Raw genomic sequence first — 12,500 nt, 5'->3', positions numbered from 1 at the left:
ATCGTGTCGTCACAGCAATGTATTACGGGTGCGAAATCACGATAAATGACCGGCAAAACCTTATTGCTGAACAAACTAGCCATGAAGATGAACATGTTTTCAGCATGTTCTAGTTGGAATAGTAGGCTAGAAGCTAATGTAATAGTGTTATTTGATGCGATTTTCCGTGATATTTTAGAGGAGGCTGAGCTTCCCCTGTAGTCTTAGAGCAATCGCCTCTGGTTTGAAAGTGCAAGTGTGTGTGAGAGAAAGTGACTATATATGTGTGAATGAGAATGTTACATTACATTGTAATTACACAAATGTGCAGTGTGCATGTGAATGGAAGTGTGGTGTATGTGTGAGTGAAAAGAGTATGTGCCTCAATGAGCATGTGTAATGTGTGTGTGTGTGTGTGTGCGCGTGCGTGCGTGTGTGCATGCGTGTGTAAGTGAGCATGCAGGTGTGTGTACATGCGGGTGTGTGTGTGCGTGTGAGTGTGTATGCGTGTGCATGTCTGTTTATGTGTGAGAGTGTTGTGTGTGTGTGCATGTGTGTGTGAGTGAGTGAGTGTGAGAGTATGCGCATGAGTGTGTGTCTGCGTGAGTGCGTGCCTGTGTGTGTGAGTGTGTGAGTGAGTGTGAGTGTATGCGCATGAGTGTGTGTCTGCGTGCCTGTGCTGTCTAGTCTCCAGCAGCACTGCGGCAGTGTGTGATTTATGTCTAGCTGGTGTTCTGGCTCAGTGACTACCGCAATCCGCTGTGCTCAGCACAATCTCCTCCCCTCACACACACACACACACACACACACACACAGACACACACACCACTCCTTCTCTTGACTGACTCCCTTCTCTACTGTCCGACTCCCATTCTTTAACCCATTCTTTCCCTTGCTCTCTTTCTACCCCTCTCTGACATCCTCTTTCTCCCTCTCTTTGTTTCCCACTACGCCTCCCTCTTTCTCTCTCTCTCTCTTTATGTTTCTCACTATGCATCCCTCTCCCTCCCTCTCTCTCTCCCTTTCTCCCTCTCTCTCCATATTTCCCACTATGCCTCTCTCTTTCCCTCCCTCCCTCCCTCCCTCCCTCTCTCTCTCTCTTTCCCTCCCCCTCTCTCTCTTTCTCTTTATGTTTCCCACCATATCACTTTCTTTGCCTCTTTCTCATTCTAGTCTTTCTCCATACTTTGTTCCCTACAGTTTTTTTCATCACACTCATTGTTTTCAGAACTCTTTTCTCTCTCTCTCTCTCTCTCTCTCTCTCTCTCTCTCTCTCTCTCCCTCCCTCCCTCCCTCCCTCCCTCCCTCCCTCCACCCCATCTCTCTCTTCTGTCCTCATTTCACCTCTCCTCTCCTCACATCTCTCTTCCACAAAGTCGCTGTGTCTTTAAACTCTTTCATACTCATCTGCTTTCTAACTTACCTGACTTGCCTTCATTTATCTTTCTCTCTCTGTCTATCTTTCTCACTCTGTCTGTCCCCCTGACCGTTACTTCCTCTATCTCAGGGGTGGGCAAACTTTTTGGCTCCAGGGCCACATTGGGTTTTAAAAACTGTCCTGCGGGCCGCAGTTTGCCCACCCCTGCTCTGTCTGCTACATGGCAAAGTTCTGTCCAACTCACTGGTACTGGTGCAACTGTGCAGTGACCATAAACCAGCTGGTTTAATGAATGGGTGAAAGTAGAACATGAACATGCCATGAACTCTAGACTCGTCAGACAAAAGTGCAAAGCACAACATGTATATAGTGTGCCATTTCCTGTGTGTGAGTGTGTGTTTGTGTGTGTGTGTGTGTGTGTCAGTGTGTGTGTGTGTGTGTGTGTGTGTGTGTTTGTGTGTGTGTGTGTGTGTGTCAGAGTCCTGCACGGGTCCAATTTTTTAAATCCGCACCCACCCGTACCCGTCATGTTTAAAACCGCATCCGACCCGTTTTCCGACACCAGAGCTAGTTAAAATCCGTACCCGACCCGACCTGCATTAAATAAATCTGACACCCGACCCGTACCCGAGTTAAACAGACACGTTTAAGGAACTAATTACACAACCATTAACATTGCAGATCCAACTTCAGCTGAAGTTGACAGGCATATCCTACATGATGTATTGTGGTAGCCTGGCTACTTTTCAACACCCGAGTGATAGCCTAACATTTTAACACTTTTCAAGCAGATGCGTCTATCGACACGCAAATGCCTAATTTAGAATTTAAACACGGCTTTGCACACACAACTTGTTAACAGCAGTAGTAGGCTAGCCTACATTAAATGAAGGAATGATTCGGTCATAACCTACACCGGATTATGCATTAGCCTGTGAAACTTTATGGAAATAGGCATAAGACGTGTGACACTATCCCGTTTATTTGAGTGCAAGATTGAATGGGGAAAATGTGCCTATACCTTTTCCCACGCATGAAATCTCGCTCGCTTGCAGGGATGTCAATAGATCTCACAATCTAGGCAATATTGGGAATTAAACGAGCATGCTCTCTCCACCATGACAACATGTCAAAAGAGTCATCTTTAGGCGTTTTTTAATCAATGTGCAGCCACTTTGTTCTGAAAGACTGCAGGCAGATCCCACGCATGTGATTTTTAAAAGTGAAAGTATAGGCGCCTGTTTTGGGAAGGCACGTACGAAACGTGCATTTTAAATGCTTTTATCAACTTGAAATGCAGGCATATTATTTAGGATGTGTTACTGTAGAAAATATTGTTACATATGCACGTGATGTTTATGAAAGGCCAATTCCGACCCGTGTCACCCCCGTGTCTGACCCGACCCGCACCCGCATCCGACACAGTAGAATATTTTTCACCCGTTTCATCAAAATGTGCGGGTCACCCGTCGGGTACACGCGGGTACCCGAACCCGTGCAGGACTCTGGTGTGTGTGTGTGTGTGTGTGTGTGTGTGTGAGAGAGAGAGATAAACACCTTTCTGAAGATGAAAGGCTCCTCATTGTATGCAGGGTTCAGCCCGTTGTTCATGACCATGCGCGTTCGGAACTCCTTACGTATGGTGTCCGTGGGCAACCCGTACATGTCCACCTCTACGTACGTACCGATCTTTTTGTCTGACAGGAACTGGCCTGAGATCACCTGCAGAAACCAGAACAAGGATTAGGACCAAGCGCATTAGAACCCAAGGGGACTGAAGCCATTGTGCAAATGCAGAACTGTCATTTAACAACGGCAACGAGACTGTTGTCTCAGCTGGGCTTGTTGCTATGGCAACTGGCCAGATGCTGGTGTACCTGAACGCTACAGGTAGCGGCGATGACCCCGTCCACTGGTGTTTCCGAGAAGGGGTCAAATGTGCGGTCGGAACGCCGCATGAAGTCCGGCTTCAGCAGGTACCTACGGGAGCCCAGGATGGACAAACACAACATATACACACACGGACTTACAATAAGAAACAGTGGAATTAGTGTGTGTGTGTGTGTGTGTGTGAGTGTGTGTGTGAGTGTGTGTGTGTGTGTGCGTGTGTGTGTGTGTGTGTGTGTGTAAACTCGTTTCAATCTCCAGCCTGTGCGGCCAAGCGTGTGTGCTGTACTGCATTGTGTGTGATAGAGAGTAATGTGCAGGACTCGCGTAATGGGAAATGTAACACCCATCCATCTTTTGCTTGACAATTAATGAGAGAAATAATTACCACCTGCCACACACACACACACAAACTGTAATACCTTTACACAAATACATTTTCAAAAATAAAACCTACTTAAAAAAATTACATGGACACCTTCATGCACAGCTACACACACACACACACACACACACACACACACACACACACACACACACACACACACACACACAGCCCTGAGGCAGTGCTGGATGCTGTATCTAATGATGTAGAGGCCATCTTATCATCTTTAAATGGTAACTAAGAAACATATATTATGACGCAAGGCCTTTAATCCACATGAGGACACACACCAACCCTACGGCTGTGTGTGTGAGCCTGTGTGTGCGTGCGTGTGAGAGAGAGAGAGCGTTTTTGATTGTATAGCCTACTGTTGGAGTGTGTGAAAAAGTGATATATGATAAAGAGTGTGTGTGTGTGAGACAGAGAGAGCACTCACAAAAGACAGAGACAGTAATGAAGTGTGTGTGTGTGTGTGTGTGTGTGTGTGTGTGTGTGTGTGTGTGCAGGAGGTCTTTAGGTTTAGCCGATTCTGGGTGGTTCTTGCTAAGCGCTAATGTGGACAGTAGTTATTAAACGTTGCCCGTGGCAACAGCTAATGGAATGAGACACGGTTTAATTGATGAGGGGTGCCGCTAGTGTGTGGGGGGGATTATGGGATATTAGAACTCACCCGCACGCGCCGTTGTACTCAAACTTCCCCTGATTCAACTGCATGGACAGATCTGAAAGAGAAAGAGAGAGAGAAGAGATTTAAAGAGAGGAGAGAGAGTGAGGGAATGTAGTGGGAGAGAGAGAAGAAAGGAAAGAGGGAAAATAAAGGGAAATGGGAGAAGAGCAGGACAATAAATCAAAAAAAGAAGTAAAAACAGAGCAAGAAACAAGTTTATAATAATGCATTCACAAAACAACAAGTGATATCACGTGTCCTCAAATGACCATACAGGTCAGAAGGCGGCATCCATGTGGCCTGTGTCTTACCAACCTGAACAAACACATTAACACCTGAATGCCCAACGCAAATAACAGGAGATACTTGAGCTTATGAAAAGATGAAGAGGGCATTCCTGTGCCTTACCAACCTGAACACTAACACTTTAACCCCTGAATGGCCAATGCAAATAACAGGAGGAGATACAGAGAGCTTCCAGAGGGAATTATGCAAAGCCCTTTTCAGAGAGTTGAAAACGGTGCACCATTACACACAAAACACAGAGCTGTGCAGCAAAGTGGTAGAGCTGAGGCGTGACTACTGTGTGTGTGTGTGGCAGTGGTAGAGCTGAGGCGTGACTACTGTGTGTGTGTGTGTGTGGCAGTGGTAGAGCTGAGGCGTGACTACTGTGTGTGTGTGTGTGTGTGTGTGACTGAGAGAGAGAGAGAGAGAGAGAGAGAGATGAAGGGTTCTCCAAAACTAGCACAGCAGAGCTGAGCAGAGAAATAACCATGGAAACAGAGCTTTTTGGTTTGTTGTGTTTTGGGGAGAGTCCTGTAAGCATCAGACTGTGTGTAGGGACTCATCTGCAGTCATGATGTATGTGTCACAAACATAAACACTTGCTTCCTCTAACACACAGTTGTACTCGTGTGTGTGTGTGTGTGTCTGTGTGTGCGCACGCGTGTCTGTGAGAGTACATGAATATTCAATCTTTTTTAATAGTGCTATAAAATATTATATCTGTCTGTATGAAACAAAGGCCTGTGCGAGTGATTCTGTTTGATTTACATTGCTGATATGCTTACTTAGCAAAGGTACTTATTTTTAATGGTGCAAAATGATTATTCACATTACGGTGTTGTGAAAAGAGAAATTTTCTATCTGTTTTTGGACATTTTGGCTTGCAGCTTCTAAAGAGAGAAAACACAGTAGCCCATACCTTAAATAAAGTATTTGTGACTTTCCTCTGAGATTATAAAGGGGTAAAGGGGGCATTTTTACAGAGTTACCTAGATAGCTAGATTACTTCAAAGGGAACATCTGCTCCATAAGCTGCATTTAATGCCATGCAGTCCTTCGTTTAAACAGTCAAACAATCCTGCTGCACACTGGTGTGTGTGTGTGTGTGTGTGTGGAATGTAGATCAGAATGTTCAGAGCAGTGTTTCTGTCTCATGGCTCTTTGCTTACCTCCTAATAGAGGGCACCAACTGGGCAGATGCATGATGGGAAATGCTGCAGTGCTGCTCAGTGGTGTGTGTGTGTATGGAGAGAGGTGATCCTCAGCTGTGGAACTGGGGTAGATGTACTAAGATGAACAGAGGGACTGTGTGTGTGTATGTGTGATAGAGATAGAGAGTCTGCATGCCTCAGTGTGAGAGGCTACTGCCCCATTTCCCTCATCTGTCTCTTTTCTCTCCTCTCCCTGCCCTTCTCACCCCACTTTACCTCTCTCTCTCTCTCTCTCTCTCTCTCTCTCCTGTTTCCTTCTTTTCTCCTTCTTTTTGGTGTTCTCTCTCAACACCCCTCTCGCCCCCCCCCCCCAACCCCCTTCCCTGGATCCCTCTGTGTCCCTGTTTTTGGATCAACTCCCAAAAGCCATGTCCCCCATTTCACTTTCTCCTTTGCCCCTGATCTCTCTCTCTCTCTCTCCATATCTACACCTCTTCCTCCCTTGTTCTCTCTTTCCTCTACAGTACATCGCACCCCCCCCCCCCAGCACCCCCCATCCTGCTGATGTAGCATTTGCCAACTCTGTAGAAGCCATATGTTCAGAGACTTGTGCTGCCAGCTATGCCTCTGCATCTGTTAGAGAGAGAGAGAGAGAGAGAGAGAGAGAGAGAGTGTGTGTGTGTATGTGCATGTGAGTAGAAGCATGCGTATTTCTGTGTGTGCCCATGTGAGTGAAAATAGTTGTGTGTGTGTGCTTGTATGAGCGAGTGTGTAACAGTGTGTGTTCATGCGTGCGGATGAATGTGTGTGTGTGTGTGTGTGTGTGTGTGTGTGTGTGTGTGTGTGTGTGTGTGTGTGTGTGTGTGTGTGTGTGTGTGTGTGTGTGTGTGTACTTTTGTGCACTCGTGTGTGTCTGTGTGTGTGTGTGCAAGTGTGGTTTGATCTTAATGACATGCGAATGCCTGGAACATTACCTGAGTTTCATGAACAGTGCCCTTTGCCTGCTTAGCATCTGTTCAGGAGCATTCCTTTGTGTCTCTGAATGTATGTATGTATGTATGTATGTATGTATGTATGCATGCATGTGTGTGTGTGTGTGTGTGTGTATGTGTGAGAGAGTGTGTGTCCTGCGTCACATCAGATAAGCTGATCGGTGAACTCCTTCAACCACACCATCACACACACACACAAACAAATACACACCTACACCTACACACACTCTTCGTTTCCTTACAGACGGTTATTGTGCATTATATCTCATGGTGGAGTTTGTCCTGCTTTTGTCCACTAAACAAACTCATAACCTCCAGCTAAAACACATACACACTGGGCATGCCCAGTAGAGGCACTGGGCACCGCAGATAAGTGATGTAACGTTGCTCAGGGGCTGAGTTCAACCCGGACAGAATGTTGCAAAGTGTTTGATTAAACATAAACAGTGATGAGTTGAATGATGTGTTTGTGCAAGAACATTTATTTTTTTATAAACTTCTCATTCTTATCTTCATCTTTAAATGACTTGAATACGCTGTGTGCACTGCCTTTTGAATATGTGTGCATTTTGTAAACACATTAATGCTGGTAGGATAGCACCTCTGACACACCCACCAAGCAAGAGAAAATTACCTCAATTGCACGTCACTGCATACCGTTGCGACTAAACATGTCATTAAAACCGGAATCCGTAGCAACGTTTTGACATTGAACTTGCCTTAGGCACTCAAGTCCTGCAAGGAACCCGGCTGCAGTGATTGGTTGAGCTCAGGTCCTGAGAGGACACCGGCAATTGTGATAGGCTGAGCTCAGATCCTGGGAGGACACGGGCAACTGTGATAGGCTGAGCTCAGATCCTGGGAGAACACAGGCAATTCTGATAGGCTGAGCTCAGATCCTGGGAGGACACGGGCAACTGTGATAGGCTGAGCTCATGTCCTGGGAGGACACCAGCATCTGAACTCTTTTGCGCCTGGTCATGGTAATGATTGGTGACACTACACGAGCTTTGTGAACTTACACAACACACTCATGTACATGTGTGTATGGAGGTATACTTTGCTCTCAGCTCTGCAATACCCAAACTTCAAACCTCCTTACAGTAACCAGATCATTCCAGGTATTACGCAATAGCATGGAATAAAAAGTGGTAACATCTGTCGTTATAGTCACCTACATCTAACAATATAGTCAGCGAATCAATGACGTATAACGTTATAGCACAGCAAAATCAATATAATCAAGAAGCACAATCAAAAAGCATTTTTTCAAAAGCACAATACAATCATCCATTCCTCTGGGACTCAATCCATTTCCTGCCCAAGTGGTAGTCACGACCCTCGCCTTGGCTCATCCACACTACTAGTTTTGAACAGTGGGGATTTTATTTTAGACAGGCCCTGTGGCGCCCCCTGGTGTTTGCTAACGGTGCTTCACCTGGCGTCTGGAAGTTGAGGGAGACCATCTGGCATCCGGCGTTCCAGAAGATCTGAGGCATGTAATTGCTGGAGTCCACGCGGCCGCCTTTGGGATAGATGCGGCTCATCTGCCTCTTGTTGTAGCTGCGCAACTTGTGCTCAGGACACTAACTAACACAACGATCAGAACGGAGGAGAGGGACTGTATGTATGTGTGTGTGTGTGTGTGTGTGTGTGTGTGTGTGTGTGTGTGTGTGTGTGTGTGGAATGGAAGGAGTAGAGTTAATGAAATGATGGGCATTTGTGTGTGTATGAATGTGTGTATTTATCAGACACATCACTCAGTCCCTGCTCAGTCCCTGCTTCAGTCATTGCAAGCGCACCTGATTGATTAATTACCCACTATGTGGATACTTTTTTTTTTTTTTTTAGAATTGATTTTGATTAAGTTTTATTTAGTATAATTTGTATTTTGTATATTTAGTATATTCTTTATCTTCTACAGTCCTTATTGCTTAGTTGTGTTTTTTATATTATATACTTTTAATTACTTTTTCTGCTGTTATTGAATGTGTGTGTGTTGTCTGTATGCTACTGTGACCTTGAATTTCCCCTAGGGATCAATAAAGTATATCTATCTATCTACATGTATTGACATGTATTTCTGAATGTGTGTGTGTGAGTGTGTGCGCACGCTTGCGTGTATGTTATCTATGTCCGTGTTTGTGTGTCCTCTATGTGTATGTGTATCTGAATGCGCGTGTGTGTCTGTGTGTATGTGTATTGTGCATGTGTGTGTAAGTGTCTGTGTTTGCGTATCCTCTGTGTGAATGATGTGAATGTCTGTGTGTGTGTGTGGGTATGTGTGTGTGTGCGTGTGCACGCATGTGTGTGTGGGTATGTGTGTGTGTGTGTGTGTGTGTGTGTGTGTGTGTGTGCGCGCACGCATGTGTGTGTGTATGTGTCTGTCCAGGAGCCAGTGCAGAGAGCTGCATCAGAGGCAGCTAAAATCCAGATGGGTTTGGACTGACCTCATTAGGCTAGCTGGCACACACACACACACCTCTACATCCCCACTTTCACTCTCAAACACACACACACACACACACACACACACACACACACTCACTCTCAAACACACACACACACACACACACACATATTTTGACTCACACACACAGACACACACAAGAGCATACACACACACACACAGTCATACATAAACTTATCTATACCCCCCCGCCCCCTACACACACACACACACAGCCTGTGTGCGGTGAAGGATACTTGACGAACTCGATGGCATTAGTCTTCAGGTAGCCCAGGCCCACCGACTCGTTAAAGGAGGACATGTTGTGGTGAATGTTCTTCTCTACAGGACAGGACACAGAGAGAGAGAGAGAGAGAGAGAGAGAGAGAGAGAGAGAGAGAGTGAGAGAGAGAGAGAAAAAGAGAGAGAACAGCAACAGTGAGCCTTTCTCCTCTCAAGAGACACAAAACAAAACCAAACAAAACACAACACATGCTGGCTAAAAATAAAGTGCTGTATACAAAGTGTTAGTGTAAAGCGGCTTATTCCTCGTTACTATCTAAGGAATCTCAAGGATACATGCAGTGCTTCATTTGTCCAGCAGGAGGCAGCAAGGCAACTTTCTAAAATGACTACAGCATTACGGTGGGTTTCCACACAGCGAAACACCTCGCGATTTTCGGCCAGCGAAATTTCGCCTCGGGGGCGACGGCCAAACCGCTAACCTTTTGACTGCAGTGTCTAGCCAGTGGTGGCAAGCGAGCTAATTAGGCTAATCAGCTAGTTCAAACGTTTAAGCACTTAATGAAGATATCCAGGGGTCTTTATGCCTCGACTAAGTTGATGTTGCCTATAAACAACAATTTATGTTCATAGAAACAACAAGGTCAATAAGACATAATATATTTCATATCTGTGTTGCAGCATGTAGCCTAGCTGTCTAGCTAGGTTTACAATGCAATCCAATGTCTGAAAATACTACCATTTCGCCTGTCAGCTAGCTAAAAAGTTTGAGTGTTTAAACTAACATATATAGTGGTCTATTTAGTGGTGTATGTGCTCTGACTAAGTTTGTGTGGCATATAAAATTCGTGTTGATACAAGTGCCAATGTTCGTGTAGAAACATTTTAATCACATACAAATTTTCGTGTTACAGCTCAGGTAGTCTCCGCCATCTTGGTCAGACTTCTTTGTAACTCCCGCCTCCAAACACAAAGACGCGGACCTGATTGGTTCTCGAATGGTCCTCATTTAAATAAAGTTAAACTTTGGCCAACTTTGTTTCGCCTGCCTCGGCAATTCGCTCTCATTTCGCCCAACCAGGGCGAATTTCGTCTCCATTCAACCTCAATGAGAGCGACGCGAAATTTCGGTGTGTGGAAACACACGGTTAGGACACATGGGCTAATCACCAGGGCGCGCACACACACACACACACACACACACACACACACACACACACACACACACACACACAAACACACACAGACACACACACACAAACACACACAGACACACACACACACACACCTTCTGCGTGATCGAAGCTTTGAAACTTGACTGGCTGGGCGTAGTTGACCATGGAGGAGAGCAGGGGGTGGATGTTGGTGGTGGCCCCCACGTAGGTGTATTTGGCGATGACGTCCTCAGTAGACTCCGTCTGCTCTTCATCCTCAGCCCCCTCCTGTGAAGCGTCACACGGGGGAAGAGATCAGAGGCAGTGGGACATACACACACACACACACACACACACACACACACACACACACACACACACGCTCAACTCACTCTCACGTGTGGTATGCATGTGTGTGTGTGTCTGTGTGTGTGTGAGTGTGAAAGAAAGAGAGAGAGAGAGAGAGAGAGAGAGAGAGAGAGAGAGAGAGAGAGAGAGAGAGAGACTCCTCTTCATCACCTTCTTGTTGTTGTCAACGTCTGATGCCTCTGACATGTCTGTTGCGTCTGTGGCCTCCGTCGCCTCGGAAACCTCTGTGGCTTCATCGTCTGGGACCTACAATCAATCAGGAAGTCACTAATGGACCAAAACATTCTACAATGTCTCATACACAGTGTACTGTATGTGTGGGTCCAGACCAGTGGTGGATACTGCTTTTCCAAATAGAGAAAGCTCTAATAAAATGTGTCAATTATTAAATTACTAGATGAAACAAAAAGTAAACACATTCTCAAGCTTTTACTCTCTACAAGAAAGCATGTCACAAGACAGACATGCTTCGACCAATGCCGTCGTTGAGAGTGCGTTTGCTTTTTGTTTCATCTAGTGCTTCCTTTGTTTTCACACCCAAATTCCACTTTTTTACGTTGAGTCGAGCGCAACTATTTCTTGCCAATTATTAAATCAGTATCATTAGGATAGCCTACTTTATTACACAGCTCTTCACAATGCAAGTAGAACGCTCCATTGACTTGAATAGGATTTCCCAAAGTTCTAGCGGTCATTATTTTCGACTAGAGGACCTCTGAAAAAAATTATGACCGCTGTCAATGGCAACAGAGTTTGTGCTTCTGATTCAGATCTTTCATATCACTCCGCAACTACTGGAACTTCATTCAAAAGTGAAAAACAGACGGTTGATCAGCTGTGTTCTAAAGAATGTTTGAAGTTCAAATGTGTTGTGGCAAACTATTTGTTTGTCAGCAAATGCCACGATGAACAGTAACAAATAGGCTAGGCTATGTAGGCTAAAGAGTCATATCGTGGGGAGTTTATTGTTTCGTTTTGCCAAGTAGCCGTGTAATAAGCGGGATAATGTATAGAACGCCGGGTCATTATTGGGAAAATAAGTCCCTAAGTCCTGTCGGGACTTATTTTCCCAATAATGACCAGCGTTCTATACATTATACATATTGTTCCTCTGAGGACTAAAGTTACCCCAAAACCCAGTTTAGACAAAACAGTACTGTTAGGGAGTTTTGAGACATGGCAGCTGGCTTGGCTACATTTTAACCACAGCACTTTCAATCAGCCAGTTCACTTTGAGGGAGTTTACATTTACATGTATTCATTTAGCAGGCGCTTTTATCCAAAGCGACTTCCATAATGTCAATTATATTACAAGGGCCATTGTCCCCAGAGCAAGTTGGGGTGAAGTGCCTTGCTCAAGGGCACAACGGTGGAAGCCGGGAATTGAACCCACAAGTTGAAATAGGCTATTTGAAAGCGTATTTCTTCGGTAGAACACTTTAAACTGCTATAGAGAGCTAGCTGGTTACAACCTAGCTTAAAGCGAGTCACACACTCAATCATTTGTTTGTGTGAACCTTCTTGACACTGTTGCCATCTTGATCCTGCTGTGTGTGTGTGT

At 45.2% G+C, this 12,500-nt stretch overlaps 1 protein-coding gene across 5 annotated transcripts in view; it reads right to left on the bottom strand.

Moving 5' to 3' along the window:
• plcb4b (phospholipase C, beta 4b) overlaps positions 1–12,500 on the bottom strand; it is a 96,567-nt gene that overhangs the window by 16,625 nt on the left and 67,442 nt on the right. For all 5 annotated transcript variants that reach the window (XM_076273339.1, XM_076273343.1, XM_076273340.1 and 2 more), the window contains exons 21-27: positions 11,090–11,185; positions 10,705–10,858; positions 9,431–9,515; positions 8,163–8,287; positions 4,300–4,351; positions 3,235–3,337; positions 2,915–3,079 (exon numbers count right to left, since the gene is read on the bottom strand). In XM_076273339.1, the coding sequence (XP_076129454.1) occupies positions 2,915–3,079; positions 3,235–3,337; positions 4,300–4,351; positions 8,163–8,287; positions 9,431–9,515; positions 10,705–10,858; positions 11,090–11,185 (780 nt within the window). The remainder of the gene's footprint in view (positions 1–2,914; positions 3,080–3,234; positions 3,338–4,299; positions 4,352–8,162; positions 8,288–9,430; positions 9,516–10,704; positions 10,859–11,089; positions 11,186–12,500) is intronic.

This window comes from Alosa pseudoharengus, unplaced genomic scaffold (assembly GCF_046254945.1).
Source record: "Alosa pseudoharengus isolate Yale_2024_CS ecotype anadromous, Long Island Sound unplaced genomic scaffold, YU_APseudo_1.1 YU_APseudo_1.1_scf_7, whole genome shotgun sequence".
Classification (NCBI taxonomy): Eukaryota; Metazoa; Chordata; class Actinopteri; order Clupeiformes; family Clupeidae; genus Alosa; species Alosa pseudoharengus.
This window is presented reverse-complemented; position numbering and strand designations above follow the sequence as displayed.